The 22,440-nt window shown below is 43.2% G+C and overlaps 3 protein-coding genes across 4 annotated transcripts; 1 reads left to right on the forward strand and 2 right to left on the reverse strand.

Annotated features, from left to right (window-relative positions):
- Positions 1-64: 64 nt before the first annotated feature.
- Positions 65-2,722, reverse strand: LOC123998578 (DNA-directed RNA polymerases I, II, and III subunit RPABC2). 2 transcript variants are annotated; one of them, XM_046303559.1, is made up of 5 exons: positions 2,583-2,722; positions 2,252-2,321; positions 1,839-1,966; positions 1,004-1,075; positions 65-885 (listed from the first exon to the last, which is right to left on the reverse strand). In XM_046303559.1, exons 1-5 carry the CDS (start codon positions 2,600-2,602, stop codon positions 795-797), a joined length of 381 nt encoding a protein of 126 aa, XP_046159515.1. In that variant the 5' UTR covers positions 2,603-2,722; the 3' UTR covers positions 65-794. The 2 variants fall into 2 exon arrangements, with proteins under 2 accessions (XP_046159515.1, XP_046159514.1); XM_046303558.1 differs by having other exon boundaries at positions 1,839-1,969.
- A 432-nt stretch (positions 2,723-3,154) lies between these two features.
- On the reverse strand, positions 3,155-12,355 carry LOC123999052 (MICAL-like protein 1). Its single transcript, XM_046304400.1, has 16 exons — positions 11,492-12,355; positions 8,577-8,625; positions 8,304-8,445; positions 8,100-8,194; positions 7,807-7,931; positions 7,163-7,710; positions 6,939-6,981; positions 6,354-6,834; positions 5,288-5,386; positions 5,141-5,193; positions 4,716-4,783; positions 4,489-4,579; positions 4,293-4,366; positions 4,028-4,142; positions 3,874-3,917; positions 3,155-3,715 (listed from the first exon to the last, which is right to left on the reverse strand). The coding sequence occupies exons 3-16, from the start codon at positions 8,386-8,388 to the stop codon at positions 3,624-3,626; spliced, it is 2,013 nt and encodes a 670-aa protein (XP_046160356.1). The 5' UTR covers positions 8,389-8,445; positions 8,577-8,625; positions 11,492-12,355; the 3' UTR covers positions 3,155-3,623.
- Positions 12,182-22,152, forward strand: LOC123999232 (ADP-ribosylation factor-binding protein GGA1-like). The gene is made up of 17 exons (XM_046304783.1): positions 12,182-12,441; positions 14,312-14,396; positions 15,001-15,076; positions 15,211-15,309; positions 15,401-15,524; positions 15,611-15,711; positions 15,856-15,936; positions 16,285-16,422; positions 16,550-16,631; positions 16,747-16,860; positions 17,002-17,142; positions 17,218-17,294; positions 20,157-20,347; positions 20,636-20,841; positions 20,931-21,100; positions 21,185-21,295; positions 21,421-22,152. The coding sequence occupies exons 1-17, from the start codon at positions 12,399-12,401 to the stop codon at positions 21,529-21,531; spliced, it is 1,950 nt and encodes a 649-aa protein (XP_046160739.1). The 5' UTR covers positions 12,182-12,398; the 3' UTR covers positions 21,532-22,152.
- The last annotated feature ends 288 nt before the right edge of the window (positions 22,153-22,440 follow it).

A 22,440-nucleotide genomic window follows, 5' to 3' on the forward strand; every position in this document is an offset into this window, starting at 1 on the left:
TTTTGCTCAGAGCATAGTTGAAATTGTTTCAGCAAGCTATTCACTCAAATTAATTTGAGTTGCACCATCTGTAGCAGATATTTAATTAGATGTTTTGCAATTAACACTGCATAAAAAAATCCAAATACTTTTTTTTGCTTTAAACCTTATAAAAACAGTCAGAGACCTGCATGCAATAAGTCAATTGTGTTGGTAAGAAAAATACAAAAAGTACTTTCTTACAAAACAATTTAATCACTTTCTTACAAAACAATTTAATCACAACAATAAAACAAAGAGCTCTTTCACAACAACTGCTCTTCCCCGTCATAAAACTATTCATAATCACAATTACATTTTTTCCTGACAATGTAAATGTAGACATGAGTTACAATTCTCCCTTATGAATAACAGCTGTAATAACAGCACATAGCTTTTAGAAGCCCTACTTTCACTTCATAGAGTGTACATGCTTCAATGCTTTCAAAATAAATGGAGATACAGTGGGAGGGGTCACAGGCCTAAAATGTAAAAAGTTTTATTAATTGAAGACTTCACTCTGCAGGTTGCCTGTAGAGCTGGTTGGCCCAGTGCAGGTGAGGTTATAGCAAAGAACCAGTATGTATGTAGGCATTTGTTCCAGCCAAGCAGTAACACACAATATTTGACTAATCAATGAATCGTAGTCTTAAATAGACCCTGACTAGTTAAATAAGGTGTGTTAATGCTTTCTGGAACAAAAGTTTGCACTCACACCAGCCTAGTGGGTTGCGAGGTGGTATGGCCCTGCCTCTGGCAGTCCGGTTTGGTCTGGCTCAGTCTGTGATGATGAGCTCGTCACAGCCCCAATCCTCATAACTGCCATCAGGAAGGTACCGCCGGATGATGATGGGGATCTTCCTGCACCTGTAACGGTCACACACTCAATCATATACTGAAGAGTAACAGGCACTCTCCAAGTATCAAACTGTATAGACTACTTCCATCATGAACTAGAAAAAAAACAAGATTAAGCATAGCTTACTTCAGCTCTTTCATGGCAATTTGCAGAGGGTCTGTCTCTCCCTCCAGCTCCACCATGACTGGGGCACACATCCTATATCACAGAGAAAGTTATGAACAGTGACAACATGACAGAGACAGACTATACATTGCTCCACATACTCAGCAGATTACCGGTCACCAACTAAACCTGCAGTTGACACCCGAGGTAGAGAATATGGCAAGAGCACAAGGAGAGTGATACCTGTAGTAGTGGCAAAAATAAACATCTGTTGCAATATGCTGGGAACATGGCATCCACATAGGAGGAGATTTATCTTCCGTGTCCACTGCTGTCATTTTCTCCCTTTGTTGTACATCTTGTCAGCCATGCTGTAGGCACCAAGAATCCTTCAAAGTTGTGATTCACGTTGGTTTTGGAAAGTTTTGTTGTAATGCTGTACCAAAACAGCTAGCTTTATGTTCGTATTTGATCATTTAGAACGCAGTCAGTTGTCATGTGTATTATGGTAGTTTTTTTTTTTTAGCTAGTTGAGTCCTAGTTTCTCTGTTTCAATATTGATATTCACCTTTAGACAAATGACTGTCTTGAGTAAAGGCAAGACATGGGTGGAATCATACATATGCATTACAGCCATGTAAGAGAGAAAGATCATCTCCATATCGTATTTTAATTCACTTCCAAAATGTTCATTTGAGACACCCATAGATGGTTACTAGCTCTCAGCTAAGAGGCTTGACACGGGCTCTTTTTAATAGACCGTATTCACAGGGAGTCAAGGGCAGAAAGAAATTTCTAGAAAGAAGCGGAGGTTTCACTTTCCTAGCGTATTGCAACACTGCTGAGGTGTACTCACGCTATCTGGAGGGCACGTGTCCCCAGCACCCTGGCCCTTTCATATTTGGTCATGTATTGGGTTGTGATCCTCTTCTGGTTAGCCTGCGACCCCTCCCCTGCAGGCAGGATCTTCACATTCTCTTGATCCTCCTCGTAACAGTTCAGGACAACAAGAAATAGACAGAGCGCAAAGAGGAAGAGGTTGGGAGAATTTTTATAAATTGAGTTTGAATTTATGAAATTGTTGAACATTGAATAGGTGACAGACAGTAATGGATTGACTGTAGTGAAATAAAAAGCATCAGATGAATATGACAGATCACAAGAGATTACTAAAACACTTTAAATCTGTCCAGATACAATGACACTTACTATTAACTTTAAGAGTTAATACCTTGCTAACTAGGAAGAACAAATAGGTAGCAAACTCACATCTTCAACGTTTTCCAGGTCATCCAATCCCTCATCCTCTTCAGCGTCATCAAAGTCTCCATCATCAAAACTGCAGAGGTAATAAGAGTAAAGAATAATACACGAAAACGTGGAGAGTGTTTGGCAACGTGAGCGAATTTAACCAGATAGATTGGTTAACGTGATTCGTGTTCTCGCTGGGAGAAAAATGAAAAGGTCACCACGTTAACATAAAATCAGAGAACATGGAAGGTCCCTACGTTGAGTCTAAAAAGAAATGCAACATACATCGTTGTACTTATAAGAAAATAATAAAAAAAAAAATGTAGATAACAATATTCTATATACTTACTCTCCTTCGTTATCGGACATGTTCCCTTACTTTATTTTTTAAACGAGTGAATTTCAAGACGCTGTTGTTAACATCTAGACATAAACAGTTTAACCAACTTCCGGTCGCGTAGTGCGTCGACTTAATTGGTAGACTATCAACTGCACCAAATGATATAGTTCCGCAGAGCGGCTTAACACATTAACGAGATATGTAAAATATATATATAGTTAAAAATATATATTTAGGTTTATTTTTTCAAATGTATTATACTAACGAAACGTGTATTTGTTTTTAGAAAGTATAATGTAGTTTTGAGCATGATAAAATACCTATCATCAAGAAGTGGTTAATTCCCACATTGGGAGACATAAATAACAAAGATCTGAATACAGTGTGAATCTCAATCTCACAAAGATCTTGCCCAATAAATCAGACAGTACAGGCAATGGAAAGCATCGCCACAATCTGGAGTAGCAAAGACTTTTTTCTTGAAATATACATTAGGCAGGTGTAGGAGGTACATTTAAAAAAACACACACATTAAAATGACATTTAAAACATTATCAAAAGATTATGATCATACAAATGCATTCTGTTCATACAAAGTACAATGTTTTATTAAATAAAATATTACATATAATTATTATATAATTATATAATATTAAATATAATTTAACAAAGTTGAACTGCAAAAATAAATCCCATTAGTGAATGATTCTATGCTGCAACTCATCATAGTCTGACTACGGCTTTACGGAACGCAGGAGCAATCACATCTTGTGCAAAAAGTGCAGTGTAATGGGGATAGTTTTTTTCACTTGGGAAGAAAATCCATATACTCTGCATCAGAGGCTTCTCTTAATTCTTAACCACTATCATCCACAGTCCAAGAGTCTTCATCTCTTACCCGTAAATCTTCATTCATTTATTTGTACAATTATGAGACATTACATTGTGGCTCAATGTGTATTTGTTAACACCTATTTGACCTATTTGTTCCTTCCTTATAGGGTGAGCCCGAGTCCAACTCAGTTCTTCTTCTTTAGAGAGCCTTTGCTCTTAGTCTTTATGACTCAGGATCTTCAGCATCTTCATGGGCTTGAACTTTGCTCTTAACGTCTTCAGGTCTTTCCCAGACTCTTTTTTTAAATCTGAAGAGGGAGAAATAATGATACCATGATCAAATTCTGAGAAATTAAGGAGTCTGAGGTGTAGTATTGAGGGAATAGGAATGAGAGTGTGAACAGACATGAGAAAACAGGAAAGACAACAACAAAATAAACACTCTAGGAAAATACTTTCCCCTCACCTTTCTTCTTGATTATGGAAAACAGAGCATCTTCTTCTTCTTCCCTGAAAAAGACAAACCATTGGTAGGTATGAGCAAGAGCATCAATTATCTGCTTAAAGAAATTTGTCTGAATCAATGGCCGTCGGTATTCATCTATGAGTGTTTCATGCACCTTTGCCTGTCCTGATCCAAGCTGTTGATGATGTGGTTCCTCTGTTCAATGATGGTGACAAGCTCCTCCATCAACTGCTGGTCCCTATAACGGTCATCCTTACTCCACTCACATTCTGGGGGGATGATGATTGAGGAGGAGATGAGGAGAGACAAATAATTAGATTAGTCAAATAACAACACATAACACATAATAATAGCAGACTGATAATTGCTGAGGAGTAGTAGATACTGGAGGGAGGGTCGTGTGAAGACTGGCCACTCACCTGGTTTGTTGAGGAGACATCTCAGTTCATATTCCACGTCTGCCTGTCTCTCCTCTAAATTCCGTTGCTTGGCCCTTGGAGTGCACATACAAATACATCAGGTCCATATGTTGGGAATGATAAAAGAAGCAGAGATAATAAAGGTGTTATGGAGGCGCTGTCTTGCTTTGATATCATTTCAGGTCAGTGCACTTACATGTATACTAGTTCTGCGTCCCTGCGCACAAGCATGTGTTTCTCATTTCTTAGAGTGAACCAGTCCACCAACATGTCCTCCTCTTCCTGGTCTGAAACAAACAGGTGGACAACACAAGTCTTCTCAATAACAATTCATCTGTAACAACATTTTAAATGATAACTGAAAGAATTACTTGGATGTTAATAATAAGCACACTACAAACACGTACAACTACAGACACTCACCATTCTGGCAGTCTCTCAAGCTTCTCTCCATCTCCACCCCTCTCAGCTCCATCCTGTCCATGTTGTAACTTTAATGTGTTTGAGTTAATGTTTAAGTTTATTCTTTGAGCTATATCTAAAGATATTTCTTTAGATATATTTGCATATGTAATTGTATTGGGTTGTGTTGAATTACGCTTTTTGACTGCAAGTCCCAGAATGCCTTGCGAGAGGAATGAGTGATAACTCGCCAATTATTTGCAGGTGGGAGTGATTGTAGGTGACTTTCCGACAGCATCTTACCTGCATTGCTCTGTACCAAAACAATTGTTGTTAAATGTAACGTGAACAAGTATTCTTACTAAAAGAAGCTTTCGTATCAAACCCGACGCCCCGAGTCATTACTTTGAAGTTAGTTAATCTAAAAGTCCATTCGTTTCTCCAGCTCCCCCAGCTCCACCTGCAGCTCCTCCACTGGGACATAGTTGTCTGTCTGCACCTGAGAAGACATGCATGTGTACTAGGGGACTATTCTGATTGGGAGAAAACACTGGATAATGGGTTAATTTCATTATACTGAGACATCCTCTCACCTTCCTCTTGATGAGGGGGAGGCCATGTCCAGGGGCAGGCTTGGATTTGGGGAACTCAGAGGGGGAGACTTTACGATTGAAAGGGTTCTCCTTACATACCTGCTAAATTGGAGATTGAAGACATTTCTGTGAAATCCACAATTGTAATATTCAAGCACACACAGTCCAAGCAGCTATCTGGAGGCTATAACCTACAGTATAGGGCCGGTGTTGTTATGCAGGAATCTTAGAAAAACATGTTGTCTTTTATGTTAACATGTTGGAAAATAGTTTCAGTCTGAAACTCACTTAACCTGATGTCTTTGCATATATGTGTTGTGTAATACAAGCTTATATGTCCTGTATTTTTGGCAGGTTGAGCTGTGACATAGATATCAGTGGAGACTAAAGAGCAGCATTATACCTTACTGTGAGAGGGGGTGGGCACCTGGCCAGAGTCCCTCACTTCAGACACACTAGGGAGCGATGGGGGTCTGAGCAGGGAGGGACTGGCTGCTGCTCCATTGGTTGACAAGGTTGGTGGGGGGTGGCATCGAGTACAGGCTGAACTAGTGGAGATTTCTGGCACAGACACACTTTTGGGCAAAGAGAGGCTCTGGGCTACATCTGATTTGCCAAGAGCACTTGGTGCTCCAGTTACTCTGCATATGCTATCAGCTCCAGCTAAATTAGACACACTAAATGAACCGACAGAAGCTTCAGAAACACCATATGAACTAGCTTCTTCAGTTAAATTAGATATGTTAGGTGCACTAATTGCTCCAACTAAACCTCCTAACCCACTAGCTCCAGCTAGACCACATACACCGTGTGATCTGGCTACTTCAGCTAGATTAGATACATCAAGGGAGCTAGCAGCCTCAGCCAAGTAAGATGAACTTGTGGTTTTAGCTTCAGTCAAATTATACAAACCAAGTGAACTAGCTGCTTTGGACAAGTTGGTTGATTCTCCAACTACAACATCTGCCAAAATACATACATCAAGTGCGCCAGCTGCTTCAGCCATGTTAGCTATCACACCAACATCAGCTGACTCAGATATATCAATTGAACAAGGTTATTCTGCTAAATTAGATACAGGAAGTGAGCATCCTGCTTCAGCTAAACTTTCTACATTTGGTGCATTAGCAATTTCAGGGAAATTTACTGCGTCATCCGCTCCAGCAATACTAGACTTGTCAACTTCTCTGGATGTGTCCTCTAAATGAGCGTGGCAATGTGAGCCGGCTGCTTCAGCTAACTGACTGGTACCACACCATGTCTGGCTTGTTACCATTGAGGGCTGTGCTTGGTCTTCAGCACCACTCATTGTGTTCTCTTCCCCAGTGTAATCATCATCAGCCTCCTCATCCTCAAACTCCCCAAAGGGGTTGGGAGGGGGTTCTCGCTCTGTACCAACTGCCTCTGAGGGAGGGTATAGAGCCTGAGCGTGGGGGCTTGGGCATACTAGGGGGCGGGCAGGGGGAAGCTTTGGCCAGGGCCCTGGCAGGACAAGCTCCAGCCACGGTGGGTCTTTGGGTTTACAGGGCCCACTGGGTTGGCCAAACCTGATGTCAAAAGTTAAAGAAATAAATAGCCATTAATTGGACAATTTTACTCAAAGTTACATAATGTGTTATGTCTGATACATAATGTGTTTTGTCAAACTTACCTCCGAGAAGGATTGGGTAACGTTTTATTATCAACTGTGTAACCTGCAGAGAGGGAGATGGACAGAGAAACATTTAGTGGATATGTTTGAAATGAGGAGAAGATGGAGAGTCTACACAGAATTGAGTGTACTGAAATATTCTGATAACAATGACATACTCTTCATACAGTCGTAAAGTGAGGTCAGAATTGAGAAGCTGGAGTGGGTGGTTTTGTCTTACTAACCAGAAACAAGGGGGCTGTCCATGGCTTTAGGTGGACGGGTTCTGGGTGCAGGACGAGGAGGGGTAGAGTCTAACACCCGTCTAGGTGCAGGAACTGGCCGTCCAGGGCTTGCAGAAGCCGAATCGCTGTCTGGTGTTACAGTGACAGTTTCTGTTGTCTGAATGGGCCGTGTCCCTGCTTCTTCAAGCGTTCCCTCTTCTACAGTGGGCTTTGGAGGACAGGGTGGACATGACTTCTTAAGTGTGTCATGCCTTGTCTTTCTCTCACCTCCCTCCGTCTCTGTCTCTCCTCTTCCAGAAATAACTGTCTCACCTGAGTCTGTTTTTCTAATAAAATCAGAGAGATCAGGGTTGTCTGTAAATCCACCTTGAGATAGTGTCACCTCCTGCTCATCTAATTTGGGCAGATTCTCTAATGATCCAGTTTGTTTACTGTAGTCGGGGTGGGCATTTTGACTGGCTGTCAAGTGGTGGGTGCAGACCAAGGAGCCAACTTCACTCTCCTCTTTGTAAGACCCTGGTAAGAGAGTGCTGCTGCACACACTGCGTCTGAAAGAAACACAGGATGACATGAGAGGGACACAAATCACAGATTATATTTCACTGTCTGCAGATAGGGATAAGCTAGCGTTGCAGTGGTGTTACCTGAAGCAGCTGCGGTGGTAGAGTTTCCCCTCGGTGAGATGTCTCTGCACCAGGTGGACGTGCTTCATGCAGGAGGCACAAACGCTGCATGGCCTGCCACTGTTGGATGGCTCCTCTGTCCTTGACTGTTGAGCAGGGGAGGTCAGCCAATGGCAACAGTAAAGAGGAAGAAATGTGAGAATTTGGGATGAAAGAGGAGATTGAGATAAATAACTTTGAGTTGAGATTAAGTAATAAAAAAAAATATACAAAATTCAAATAAAAATGGCTTCATAACAACTTTATTACATTACCTTGGCGGGCTGCAAACCTCCAAGAGAGTCAGGTTGTGTCTGGGAGTGACTGGAGCACTCTGCAACATATGGCGTCTTCAAACTGGCTGGACCGGCTGCTTAGTAAAAATGAACACTTTGAATACACACACATTTGACAAACACAGGTGGAACCAACCATGTGCTGTTTTCCCAATTTGACTATGACACCATTTAGCCACACACCATGAGACTTCTTGTTGAAGCAGTGGTGGTAATGGGAGAGGTAAGTGATGACACTTAGCCGGTCTGGCACCTCTATGGACACCATGTCCTTAGCATCCAGCAATGCAGGGATTCCCAGCTTTGACTGTGCGACCTCAAATGCCTGGTAGGAGACAGGGATCAATAATGAAATGCCAGACAGATAGGACAATATAAACAGATGTAGTGCAATGTATGAACATAAACGTGCATTGAGACAGTTATGCAGGTAAAACATAATTATGTAAAACTCACCAGATGGTTGTTTTCATAAACATTATCTTTGGAGAGGGAGTTGAAGTCTCTGGAGCAAAATCAGAATAGTACTATGTGATACAAATGATGGGCCATCACAGACCCCTTAATAATAATTTGACCAACAACATTGGGATGTAATGAAGAGGGGATTGGGTATTTTATTAGGATCCCCATTAGCTGCTGCTATCTTCCTGGGGTCCACACAAAACATTAAATATTATACGATACAGAACATTAATAGACAAGAACAGCTCAAGGACAGAACTACATAAATGTATGAAGTCACACACAGCCTACATGACAATAGATACACAATATCTGAGTCAAATAGAGGAGAGGCGTTGTGTCGTGAGGTGTTGCTTTATCTGTTGTGGTTTTTTTAAACAGGTTTGCTGTTCACTTGAACAATCTGTGATGGAAGGGAGTTCCATGCAATCGTGGCACTATATAATACTGTACATATTCTTGAATTTGTTATGGATTTGGGGACTGTGAAAAGACCCCTGGTGGCATGTCTGGTGGGGTAAGTGTGTGTGTCAGTGCTGTGTGTAAGTCAACTATGTAAACAATTTGTCATTTTCAACACAATGCTTCTTATGAATACAAGAAAGTGTCTCTCCGTTTCTTTTAGCCAAGAGAGACTGCCAGTCTACAGTTTAGAGCAAGATGTGCTGCTCTGTTCTGGGCCAGCTGCAGTTTTTCTAGGTCCTTCTTTGCAGAACCTGACCATATGACTGGGCAATAATCAAGATAAGATAAAACTAGAGCCTGCAGGACTTGCTATGTGGAACATCTCTTTATTGCGGACAGACCTCTCCTCACCTTCGCAACCATTGAATCAATATGTTTTGACCATGAGAGTTTACAATCCAAGGTAACTCCAAGTAATTGGAGTTCTGAGCCCTCTCCTGTACTCCCTGTTCACCCACGACTGCGTGGCCACGCACGCCTCCAACTCAATCATCAAGTTTGCGGACGACACAACAGTGGTAGGCTTGATTACCAACAACGACGAGACGGCCTACAGGGAGGAGGTGAGGGCCCTCGGAGTGTGGTGTCAGGAAAATAACCTCACACTCAACGTCAACAAAACTAAGGAGATGATTGTGGACTTCAGGAAACAGCAGAGGGAACACCCCCCTATCCACATCGATGGAACAGTAGTGGAGAGGGTAGCTAGTTTTAAGTTCCTCGGCATGCACATCACAGACAAACTGAATTGGTCCACTCACACTGACAGCGTCGTGAAGAAGGCGCAGCAGCGCCTCTTCAACCTCAGGAGGCTGAAGAAATTCGGCTTGTCACCAAAAGCACTCACAAACTTCTACAGATGCACAATCGAGAGCATCCTGGCGGGCTGTATCACCGCCTGGTACGGCAACTGCTCTGCCCTCAACCGTAAGGCTCTCCAGAGGGTAGTGAGGTCTGCACAACGCATCACCGGGGGCAAACTACCTGCCCTCCAGGACACCTACACCACCCGATGTTACAGGAAGGCCATAAAGATCATCAAGGACATCAACCACCCGTACCACTGCCTGTTCACCCCGCTATCATCCAGAAGGCGAGGTCAGTACAGGTGCATCAAAGCTGGGACCGAGAGACTGAAAAACAGCTTCTATCTCAAGGCCATCAGACTGTTAAACAGCCACCACTAACATTGAGTGGCTGCTGCCAACACACTGTCATTGACACTGACCCAACTCCAGCCATTTTAATAATGGGAATTGATGGGAAATGATGTAAATATATCACTAGCCACTTTAAACAATGCTACCTTATATAATGTTACTTACCCTACATTATTCATCTCATATGCATATGTATATACTGTACTCTACATCATCGACTGCATCCTTATGTAATACATGTATCACTAGCCACTTTAACTATGCCACTTTGTTTACTTTGTCTACACACTCATCACATATGTATATACTGTACTCGATACCATCTACTGTATGCTGCTCTGTACCATCACTCATTCATATATCCTTATGTACATATTCCTTATCCCCTTATACTGTGTATAAGACAGTAGTTTTGGAATTGTTAGTTAGATTACCTGTTGGTTATCACTGCATTGTCGGAACTAGAAGCACAAGCATTTCGCTACACTCGCATTAACATCTGCTAACCATGTGTATGTGACAAATAAAATTGGATTTGATTTGATTTCCTTCAACTTGCTCAACAACCACATTATTCATTATCAGATTCAGCTAAGGTCTAGAATTTATGGAGTGATTTGTACCAGATACAATGCTCTTAGTTTTAGAGATGTTCCGGACTAGTTTATTACTGGCCAACCATTCTAAAACTGACCGCAAATCTCTGTTCAGGGTTCCAGTGATTTCACTAGCTGCGGTTGCTGACGCATGAAGGGTTCAATTATCCGTGTACATAGACACACAGGCTTTGTTTAATGCCAGTGACAGATCATTAGTACAAATAGAAAAAAGTACAGGGCCAAGAGAGCTGCCCTGCGGCACACCACACTTTACATGTTTAACATTAGAGACATTTCCATTAAAGAATGGAGGGGGAGAGGAAAAGATAGAGAGGAAGATTAAGAAGAGTTAACTTGGAGCTTAGACCATGCTGTGGTTCCATGTATCAGGGCAGACAAATCCACTGTGACAGGATTCAGGTCCCTGCTACAGCTACAGATTAGAGTTTGCCAGCCGCTCTGGATCAGCCTAAGGACAGGCAGGAACTGAGTCCGACTGTGCGTCCGTCCTATAGGCCTACTATCAACAATGTACTCACATACAACATACTGACTGGGGTAGAGCTACAGAGGTAGGATTATGTGGGAGACTGGGTGCCAGTGATGGCACACAGTAGTGGAGAGGATGGGGAAGCTCACAAGAGAGTTCACATTCCTATTCTAATTGATTTTATATACTTACATCAAATCAGGTTGGTGTTTGTGGATAATAGCACAAAACGCCAATCCATCTCTGAATGAAGAAGATGTTCCTTATCTCCACGTTGGGGTAATTTTCGCATTTTATGCCACACCATTCTTGTAAAGCGTTCAATGTCCCCATGATAGAATTTCATTCTCCCATGTTAAATTGAGAAAGTCAACAACCACTTCAACCTCAACCTGTCAGATCCTGGACATTCAAAACGGTTTAGCACACCCACTAGCTACGTTAGCTTGTTGATTATATTTTGTCGACCAAGTCAAACTAAGTTCAACATTGTTTTTACTGAGAAAACCTATGTGACTTCACTGTAACTTGCTTCCAATGTGTTGTTCCCCAAAATTCTATAATCTCAGCGAAGCAGATCCTTGAAGTAGAAAATAGCGAGCAACGTCCACTTTCGCTGGTTGATTTGCTGTAAAATGTTGACACAACAATAAAAATGTTTTTTCGTTCGAATCACTTTTGGGTTACATTTTAATAAATGTGTTACGTTGTTTAGCAATCGTGGCTTTCCGAGATAATGTACTATCCCGAAGAGTTGATCACACAGAATAAACACCAAAACAAACCGTTACTGTACTACACCGTAACTGCACTGTCTACACACATGTACAGCAGTACACTGTTGTGCCGCTAGAGGGTAGAGAAAACCGGTAAAACCTGAAACTGCTTGCACTGTCTGCACAGGTTTGCAATAAACAACTACAGTATGATCGAGAAGGTTCATTAGAAAGTATGATAACCCTTTTTCTGTGTTATATATTCTTATGCTGCAGTGCCAGCGTGTCCATCATCTACCCATCACTGTCGGGGAGGTGAGAAGGGGAGCTCTCAAAGTTGTCCCTCGCGAGACACGTTCATGGTATAGAGAATTCCCGTAGTGATGGCGGCGTCGCCTGACACGGACAGTTTGGAGGCACGTATCAGTAAGTCTTTTAAAAAGTTATTTAGGTTGTATAGAGAGCTATTGGAGCATGCATCCTTGGAAAAATAACCGTGTTGCAGTCGACCGAGATGACAGTTTAAGCAAAATCAAGGTGCAAATTGAGAGGAACTGTAACGTTAGACCTCTCATAAACGGCAAGCTAGCCAGCTGTAAAGCTAACGTGAGCTAACTAGCTTTCCAGATGGTTCTGGGAATCTATCTAAACTAGAGAGAATGCATCAATATCTTGCTAGATACGGGAACCAGCAAGCCACCTATCGTGAATTCATATCCTGCCAGTGACTATATGCTTAACTATGTGACAGTGTGCTGTCAAATGCAGGACGCCTAGCTCACTCGGTCACTGGGAGAACTGGAGTTGGAGTCCCTTACAAAGTCGTGTCTAAAGTACTGTAAAGTACTGTTGGGAGGCTAAAGTACTGTTGCTAAAGTACTGTTGGGAGGCTAAAGTACTGTTGCTAAAGTACTGTTGGGAGGCTAAAGTACTGTTGCTAAAGTACTGTTGCTAAAGTACTGTTGGGAGGCTAAAGTACTGTTGCTAAAGTACTGTTGGGAGGCTAAAGTACTGTTGCTAAAGTACTGTTGCTAAAGTACTGTTGCTAAAGTACTGTTGCTAAAGTACTGTTGCTAAAGTACTGTTGCTAAAGTACTGTTGCTAAAGTACTGTTGGGAGGCTAAAGTACTGTTGGGAGGCTAAAGTACTGTAAAGTACTGTTGGGAGGCTAAAGTACTGTTGGGAGGCTAATGTACTGTTGGGAGGCTAAAGTACTGTTGCTAATGTACTGTTGGGAGGCTAAAGTACTGTTGCTAATGTACTGTTGGGAGGCTAAAGTACTGTTGCTAAAGTACTGTTGCTAAAGTACTGTTGCTAAAGTACTGTTGGGAGGCTAAAGTACTGTTGCTAAAGTACTGTTGGGAGGCTAAAGTACTGTTGCTAAAGTACTGTTGCTAAAGTACTGTTGCTAAAGTACTGTTGCTAAAGTACTGTTGCTAAAGTACTGTTGCTAAAGTACTGTTGCTAAAGTACTGTTGCTAAAGTACTGTTGGGAGGCTAAAGTACTGTAAAGTACTGTTGGGAGGCTAAAGTACTGTTGCTAATGTACTGTTGGGAGGCTAAAGTACTGTTGCTAATGTACTGTTGGGAGGCTAAAGTACTGTTGCTAATGTACTGTTGGGAGGCTAAAGTACTGTTGCTAATGTACTGTTGGGAGGCTAAAGTACTGTTGCTAATGTACTGTTGGGAGGCTAAAGTACTGTTGCTAAAGTACTGTTGGGAGGCTAAAGTACTGTTGGGAGGCTAAAGTACTGTTGGGAGGCTAAAGTACTGTTGGGAGGCTAAAGTACTGTTGGGAGGCTAAAGTACTGTTGGGAGGCTAAAGTACTGTTGGGAGGCTAAAGTACTGTTGGGAGGCTAAAGTACTGTTGGGAGGCTAAAGTACTGTTGGGAGGCTAAAGTACTGTTGGGAGGCTAAAGTACTGTTGGGAGGCTAAAGTACTGTTGGGAGGCTAAAGTACTGTTGGGAGGCTAAAGTACTGTTGGGAGGCTAAAGTACTGTTGGGAGGCTAAAGTACTGTTGGGAGGCTAAAGTACTGTTGGGAGGCTAAAGTACTGTTGGGAGGCTAAAGTACTGTTGGGAGGCTAAAGTACTGTTGGGAGGCTAAAGTACTGTTGGGAGGCTAAAGTACTTGATATTATCTGTTTTCAAAACAGTTCTGCAACAGAATTGATTGATGTTCATCTCCATTTTTGACAGTTCCCTGAATTAAACATGGATATGTGTCACTATCGAAAAAATATTCAGATGAACCTTTACTTCTCCTTTTCCCAATTTCCTTAATTCTCCCATTAGACAAGGCCACAAACCCACTGAACAGAGACACAGATTGGGACAGCATCCAGGCCTTCTGTGACCAGCTCAACAATGATTTGGAGGGGTATGTCAGTGTCTCATAACATGTACACGTCTTAGCACTATGTTTTCACCTCTCAGGAGTAGCTGTACTGAGTACATGTTTGTTACTTAAAGCTGCAATATGGAACGTTTTGGGCTATGTTCAAATTCACATAGGAATGTGAGTTCTAGATCAGTCATTCTCATTGAAAACAAGTCTAAGAAGCGGTAGATTTGTTCTTTGTGTGTTATTTCTATGTGTCCCATTCCGAATTTTCATTTTTGCATCTTACTTTTGGTTTTGCACACCAGCTTCATACAGCTGAAAATACTGTATTTGTAGTTATTTATAATATATTTAATAGGTTTAGATGGTACAATGATGCTCTACACTATACATTGCTTGTTTTGCCACACAAACTGAAATGAGGTAAACTATTAGAATTTTTGCAACCAGGAAATGGGGGAGCAATTTCTTCATATTCCACATTTTAAGATTTCTGACACTGACCCTGTGCTGACATCTGTGTCATTCAATAAAAAACATGCGGTTGTCTATAGTAGAGGGAGATGTAAAATTGCATGTCAATGGTAGATAGATTTGCTGCCAAATTCAGCCACATCAAACTCTTTACGTTCCATTTCAGACCCCAGCTGGCCACCAGGCTACTGGCTCACAAGATCCAATCCCCTCAGGAGTGGGAGGCCATGCAGGCACTCGTGGTGAGTTAAGTGATGGCAGTGTGTTGTAATAGGAATCATAGCCAATACAATTGACAGCCCTCTGTCAAGTGTGTGCCTACATTCATATTGAATAACTTAATTGTTTGACTCACTTGTGATGTGTGTACAACCAGGTGCTGGAGACGTGCATGAAGAGCTGTGGGGAAAGGTTCCACAGTGAGGTGGGCAAGTTTCGCTTCCTCAACGAGCTCATCAAAGTGGTCTCTCCAAAGGTAATGATTGTCTCTGTCTGTGCCTTTCACTAAGCAAGTATGTTAAAATTGGATAAGCTCTCACTCAGCATGCTCCTGCTCTCTCCGTCAGTACCTCGGCAGCCGGGCTCCAGAGCCAGTGAAGAAGAAGGTGTTGGAGCTCATCTATAGTTGGACACTGGGGCTGCCTGACGAGGCAAAGATCGCTGATGCCTACGAGATGCTTAAAAAACAGGGTGAGCTGTTCTACACTTGGTGACTTCAGTGTATCTATGATAGTGATGGACGCACAGTTGTTGTTAATGTTTTTTTTTTAAACCAGGCATTGTCAAACAGGACCCAGTTCTTCCAGCTGACAAACTCCTCCTGCTTCCACCTCCCAGACCAAAAAATGCCATATTTGAGGATGAGGAGAAGTCAAAGGTAAGGCATTGTTAAACAAAAGAAACATACTATTTTGTTTCTTCAAATTTTGCATTACAAATGTGATTCACCGTGCATTCTCCACTCCATTTACCAGCCCTCTTCCTAACTTTAAATTCTTCCTCCTCCCTGGTGTCTTGGTAGACACTGACTCGCCTGTTGAACAGCACTCACCCTGAGGACCTGAAAGCAGCCAACAAACTGATCCAGCAAATGGTGCAGGAGGTACAGTCTCTTTTCTCAAGCTCGCCTAAATGTATGAATAATGTAGATCTATAGGCTGTTTCCTTACAGTAATACGGAGATGTACATCACATTGCACAGTGTGAACTGTATTATCTGGTCTGTGTGTGTGTTAGTATAGGAAAGTGAATGCCTAAGTGCTTTAGTACTATACTGTCATGTACGGGCACTGTCATGTACGGGCAAAGTGGGCACTCTGCCCTGAGGGGTGGTCTCCTTGTCAGAATCATTCAGTGCTTTCATGACTTCTTTAGTTTAGGGACAACGGATACATTTCTTCCCCCTCCTCCCTCCCTGGTTTCTTCTTCCTGACCTGTGTGTGTGTCTCAGGACCAGAAGCGGGCGGAGAAGTTGTCCAAGCGTGTGAACGCCATCCAGGATGTGAATGAGAGTGTCGGCCTACTGACTCAGCTGCTGGAGGACTATGACCGGACCACCAACCCACAGAGCAATGCAGAGCTCATCCAGGTCTGTGGCACCTTTACACAAGCCAGAGACACCTCCCACAGTGCCATAACAGCATCACCTATATATGATGTATACAAAGCACTGCATGCAGATACATACATTTGATGGTGTGTATTTGTGTGTTTAGGACTTGTACCATCGCTGTGAGAAGATGAGACCCACATTGTTCAGACTGGCCAGTGATACAGAGGACAATGATGAGGCTCTGGGTGAGGTTTCAGACACTCCTCAATGTGTTTAAGTGTATGGTACACAGAGAGAGAAGAATATGTGGGTGACAATATACAGTATATTACAATTGTGTGTGTGTGTGTTGGCGGGCAGCGGAGATCCTCCAGGCCAATGACAGCCTGACTCAGGTCATCAACCTGTACAGGCAGCAGGTGAAGGGAGAGGTGGTGAACGGGAACAACTCAGCTAATACACAAAGGCTCACAGGTGAGCAATAATGGGTCAGTGACACATGCATGCATGCATGGATAGGGTCACTTGACACAAGCTTGGTAGGAGGGGACTAGAGTATATGATTACATGCATGGGCTAAAGTTTTCCTCTCACTGTAATACTTATCTCCTCCAGGAGGTAGTGTGGCGCTACTTGATCTATCGGGATTGGATACGTCATCTCCATCACCAGAATTCTCCACTCCAACAGACAGCCTAAATGCTCCCTCCCAGGAGATGGGCATCAGTCTCCTTGATGATGAGCTAATGTCACTGGGTAAGTCTTCCAAGACCTCTGCTACTTCCATGTTGTGTGTGTTAATTGTGGTAACTTTGTGCCTATCTTTCCTAGGTTTGAGTGAGGGGACCCCCCACACTCCCAACCCGGCCTCTCAGCCTGAGGACTCTACCACCTGGGACTCTTTCCAGGTGAGGGGAGAACTGAGCACTTCACACAGGGAGACATGATGCGAGACAATGCATAATATTAACAGGTAACACCAAATCCATTGAGTCCCTTTTTAGCTTCTCTACTAAGAGAATTCTCTTCGACTATAATCACACTCGTGTACAACAACCCCCCCCCCAAGCAGGCACCTCGACGGCCCTGAAAAAACTTCATTGGACTCTATGTAAAACTGGAAACCACATATCCTTAGGCTGCATTTATTGTAGCTGGGGATCTTAACAAGGCTAATCTGAGAACAAGGCTCGTCAGATGTTGAATGCGTGACCCGGGCTGGAAAAATTCTGGATCATTGTTACTCTAACTTTCTCAACACGTACAAAGCCATCCCTCTCCCTCCTTTCGGCAAATCTGACCACGACTCCATTTTGTTTCTCCCAGCCTATGGACAGAAACTAAAACAAGAAACGCCCGTGCTCAGGTCTGTTCAACACTGGTCCGACCAATCTGATTCCACGCTTCAAGATTGCTTCGATCACATGGACTGGGATATGTTCCGGACAGCCTCAGACAACAACATTGATGTATACGCTGATTCGGTGAGCGTGTTTATTAGCAAGTGCATCGGTGATGTTGTACCCACGGCGACAATTAAAACCTTCCCCAACCAGAAACCGTGGATTGATGGCAGCATTCCCGCAAAACTGAAAGCGCAAACCACTGCTTTCAATCAGGGCAAGGCGACCGGAAACATGACCCGAATACAAACAGTGTAGCTATTCCCTCCGCAAGGCAATCAAACAAGATAAGCATCAGTATAGAGACAAAGTAGAGTCGCAATTCCAACGGCTCAGACACGAGCAGTATGTGGCAAGGTCTACAGTCAATCACAGACTACAAAAAGAAAACCAGCCCTGTCACGGACCCCGATGTCTTGCTCCCAGACAAACTAAACAACTTCCTTGCTTGCTTTGAGGACAATACAGTGCTACTGATACAGCCCGCTACCAAAGCCTGTGGTCTCTGCTTTTCAGTGGCCAACGTGAGTAAAACATTTAAATGTGTTAACCCTTGCAAGGCTGCCGGCCCAGACGGCATCCCTAGCCGCGTCCTCGAGCATGCGCATACCAGCTGGCTGGTGTGTTTACGGACATATTCAAGCAATCCCTATCCCAGTCTGCTGTTCCCACATGCTTCAAGAGGGCCACCATTGTTTCTGTTCCCAAGAAAGCTAAGGTAACTGCTCTAAATGACTGTCGCCCCGTAGCACTCACTTCCGTCATCATGATGTGCTTTGAGAGACTAGTCAAGGATCATATCACCTCCACCCTACCTGTCACCCTAGACCCACTCCAATTTGCTTACTGCCCCAATAGGTCCACAGACGATACAATCGCAATCACACTGCACACGGCCCTAACCCAAGAGGAATACTTATGTAAGAATGCTGTTCATCGACTGCAGCTCAGCATTTAATGCCATAGTACCCTCCAAACTCGTCATTAAGCTCGAGACCCTGGGTCTCGACCCCGCCCTGTGCAACTGGGTCCTGGACTTTCTGACGGGCCGCCCCCAGGTGGTGAGGATAGAAAACAACATCTCCACCCCGCTGATCCTCAACACTGGGACCCCACAAGGGTGCGTTCTCAGCCCTCTCCTGTGCTCCCTGTTCACCCATGACTGCGTGGCCATGCACACCTCCAACTCAATTATCAAGTGTGCAGACAACACTACAGTGGTAGGCTTGATTACCAACAACGACAAGACAGCCTACAGGGAGGAAGTGAGGGCCCTCAGAGGTGTCAGGAAAATAACCTCTCTCTCAACGTCAACAAAACAAAGGAGATGATCGTGGACTTCAGGAACAGCAGAGGGAACAGCCCCGTATCCACATCGCCGAGACAGTAGTGGAGAAGGTGGGACGTTTTTTTAAGTTCCTCGGCGTACACATCACGGACAAACTGAAATGGTCCACCCACACAGACAGCGTGGTGAAGAAGGCGCAAGAGCGCCTCTTTAACCTCAGGAGGCTGAAGAAATTTGGCTTGTCACCAAAAACACTCACAAACCTTTACAGATGCACAATCGTGAACATACTGTTGGGCTGTATAACCACTTGGTACGGAAACTGCTCGGCCCACAACCGCAAGGCTCTCCAGAGGGTAGTGAGGTCTGCACAACACATCACCGGGGGCAAACTACCTGCCCTCCAGGACACCTACACCACCCGATGTTACAGGAAGGCCATAAAGATCATCAAGGACAACAACCACCCGAGCTACTGCCTGTTCACCCCGCTATCATCCAGAAGGCGAGGTCAGTACAGGTGCATCAAAGCTGGGACCAAGAGACTGAAAAACAGCTATCTCAAGGCCATCAGACTGTTAAACAGCCACCACTAACATTGACTGGCTGCTGCCAACATACTGACTCAAATCTCTAGCCACTTTAATCATTAAAAATTGGATGTAATAAATGTATCACTATTCACTTTAAACAATGCCACTTTATATAATGTTTACAAACCCTGCATTACTCATCTCATATGTACATACTGTACTCTATACCATCTACTGCATCTTGCCTATGCCATTCGGCTGTCACTCATTCATATATTTTTATGTACATATTCTTATTCATTCCTTTTACACTTGTGTGTGTATAAGGTAGTTGTTGTGAAATTGTTAGGTTAGATTACTTGTTAGATATTACTGCATGGTCGGAACTAAACACAAGCATTTTGCTACACTCACATTAACATCTGCCAGCCATGTGTATGTGACAATACGATTTGATTGCCATTACTTAGGCAGGTTCATGATTTACACCTTAACAACAAGTGTCACGTCTGTGTCTTACACATGGTGTCACTTTCTTTGCAACAGTCTTCCGACAGTGTGGATATTCCTGATATCCCAGCTGCGCCTAGTGTACTACTGAGTCCAGATCCGCTCCCCTACACCCAGCCTCTTTCTACTGGAGCCACGTCTGGAAGCTCAGCCTTAGATGAGTTGGATCTGCTGGGGAAGAAGCTGCTACAGCAATCCCTACCTCCAGAGGGCCTGCAGGTCAAATGGTAACTAACCCTTCACTATGGGATGGTTTTACACCGCAGGTGATGTTTGTGTCAAGTATTCGTGTTAGTCTGCCAGTTATGTTGCTGCTTAGTACAGTATTGATGGACCACTGTGTTCATTATGATTTGAAGTCACTTCAAGTGCTGTAGAAGCAAAACAATATATGAAGAAGTGAAACCATTTATGAAGGATCATGAGGTGATGACCATGTCAACTTGTTATAACAACATGACAGACACTCCGCAACCTTGTTCAACCTTTTATGTAGTACCTTTATCTATTTTCAGGGACAAGCCTCCGTTCAAACCTACTCTACGAGATCTCCAGAACAAATCTGGAAGTAATCCAAGTCCTATCCCGGCCTTCTCCCCTGAGCACCAGGTGGCTCTCCTCGGTGATAGGTTGTTGGACACCTCTCCGGTTCACACAGTCATTCCCCCTATAGAAATGACCCTGACAGATGTTTTTGTGCCACTTGAGTCCATTAAGCCCAGTAAGTATCTATAATATTTTTAGTATCTACTTGCTATGCTAATAGTGCATCACATTTGAACAGTGTTTTAAACTCTTTGTTGTAACCAGGCAGCCTGTTGCCTGTGACGGTGTTTGATAGCCACAGTTTGCGGGTGCTCTTCCACTTTGCACGTGACTCTCTGCCCTCTCTTGCTGATGTGCTGGTGGTGATCATCTCCATGCTCTCCTCCGCCCCGGTTCCAGTCAGCAACATCCTCTTTCAGCCCTCTGTCCCTGACGTAAGACCTCTTCTCTCTTAATCTTCCTTTTTCACCTTCAGTTCCATTATCAGTGTAGGGTTGACATCATGTCCTCTGTTGTAGACAATGAGAGTGAAGTTACAGCCCCCATCAGGAACAGAGCTTCCAGCCTTCAACCCAATCCTCCCACCTGCTGCCATCACACAGATCCTGCTGCTGGCCAACCCTCACAAGGTACTAGACTGTGTAGACATTCATTTAAGGCCTGTTATGTACCTCTGTGGCATCCCCAACATTTTCTTGTAATTATCAACTATGAAGCCAAATAGATTTCTGCAACCCTCAATTCTCTTTTCCAGGAGAAGGTGCAGTTGCAATACAAGCTAACCTTCACGCTAGGAGAGGAAGACCATGATGAAAGAGGAGTTGTAGCACAGTTTCCACCTTCAGACACATGGGGCAATCTTTAACATTCAACAGATTGACAAGATTTGGCATCTCACTCAGACACGGCATAAACCTTTATAAAAATGCTTCTATTTCTATTGATTACCTTGCTTAGCCAATCACAACGGTGTGTTTGCTTTATGCTTTGGAGGAATGTCCTCTGTGCAGCTTTACAGAACTTTATTTGGCTGCTTTCAAACATACATTGTCTGCTGTGCAATAGCACTGTCACAGTCATGTCTTGTTTTTAACAAATAAGTTGTCCTTCATTCATCAAATTTACACTGTTCCTCCTTTCATGCAATGGGCCCTTTGGGAGGTTTTGGGGAAGGCTCATCTTTATCTTTGAGTCTTTTTTTATATAGCTGTTGAATGCCCTGCTGAATTACGGTTGATGTTGCGTTTACCCTACCATGCGCCCAGGTTTGCTTACTGTGATAATGAAGGATCATTCTTCCTCTCCTTCTGCACGGAGAATGGTTTGCCTGATATCCCTGTCATGTAGAATTAGACATTCTAACACTGAAGTCTTATTTAATCTGCCATTTGTGCCTATTTAAGGATTGTTTTCACTATCAAGTCCCTTGAGGGTTTGTTGGTTTTACCTGTTACTCATTTGATCCATAAATCTTTTCAGACATTGAGTTTGGGTATGAGTCTTTTACTCCTCGCTGCTTCATAGATTATCTGTTTTAAAGATGAAGGATTCAGCAAGACAACGTGACAAACACTCTTTCCTCAAAGCCTCGAGTCTCCCAAGCACATTCCACCAGGCATCTCCAATACAACTCATGTACATTTGCAAAGTTATTTTTCTTGGGGTTTAAACTGTTCTTGTCATTAAGATGTAGGAGTCTGACAATCTTAACCAAGCTCTTTCACACAATGGTAGTTTTAAGAGCACTAGTTGGAGTACAGAAACAAAATGTTAA

The sequence above is a fragment of the Oncorhynchus gorbuscha genome, linkage group LG16 (genome assembly GCF_021184085.1).
Source record: "Oncorhynchus gorbuscha isolate QuinsamMale2020 ecotype Even-year linkage group LG16, OgorEven_v1.0, whole genome shotgun sequence".
NCBI lineage: Eukaryota > Metazoa > Chordata > Actinopteri > Salmoniformes > Salmonidae > Oncorhynchus > Oncorhynchus gorbuscha.

What these genes read in the sequence shown, in the direction of transcription:
- LOC123999232 (XM_046304783.1), top strand. Translation starts at nt 12,399, where the DNA reads ATGGCGGCGTCGCCTGACACGGACAGTTTGGAGGCACGTATCA. An exon ending in GGACAATGATGAGGCTCTGG is followed by an intron (nt 16,632 to 16,746) that starts GTGAGGTTTCAG and finishes GTTGGCGGGCAG; the next exon opens with CGGAGATCCTCCAGGCCAAT. An exon ending in TGCTGGCCAACCCTCACAAG is followed by an intron (nt 21,296 to 21,420) that starts GTACTAGACTGT and finishes TCTCTTTTCCAG; the next exon opens with GAGAAGGTGCAGTTGCAATA.
- LOC123999052 (XM_046304400.1), bottom strand. Translation starts at nt 8,388, where the DNA reads ATGGTGTCCATAGAGGTGCCAGACCGGCTAAGTGTCATCACTTACCTC. An exon ending in GAGGTTTGCAGCCCGCCAAG is followed by an intron (nt 7,932 to 8,099) that starts GTAATGTAATAA and finishes CCTGCTCAACAG; the next exon opens with TCAAGGACAGAGGAGCCATC. An exon ending in CTGCAGGTGGAGCTGGGGGA is followed by an intron (nt 4,784 to 5,140) that starts GCTGGAGAAACG and finishes AACACATTAAAG; the next exon opens with TTACAACATGGACAGGATGG.
- LOC123998578 (XM_046303558.1), bottom strand. Translation starts at nt 2,602, where the DNA reads ATGTCCGATAACGAAGGAGA. An exon ending in ATGTCCGATAACGAAGGAGA is followed by an intron (nt 2,322 to 2,582) that starts GTAAGTATATAG and finishes TTACCTCTGCAG; the next exon opens with TTTTGATGATGGAGACTTTG. An exon ending in ACCTGGAAAACGTTGAAGAT is followed by an intron (nt 1,970 to 2,251) that starts GTGAGTTTGCTA and finishes AACTGTTACGAG; the next exon opens with GAGGATCAAGAGAATGTGAA.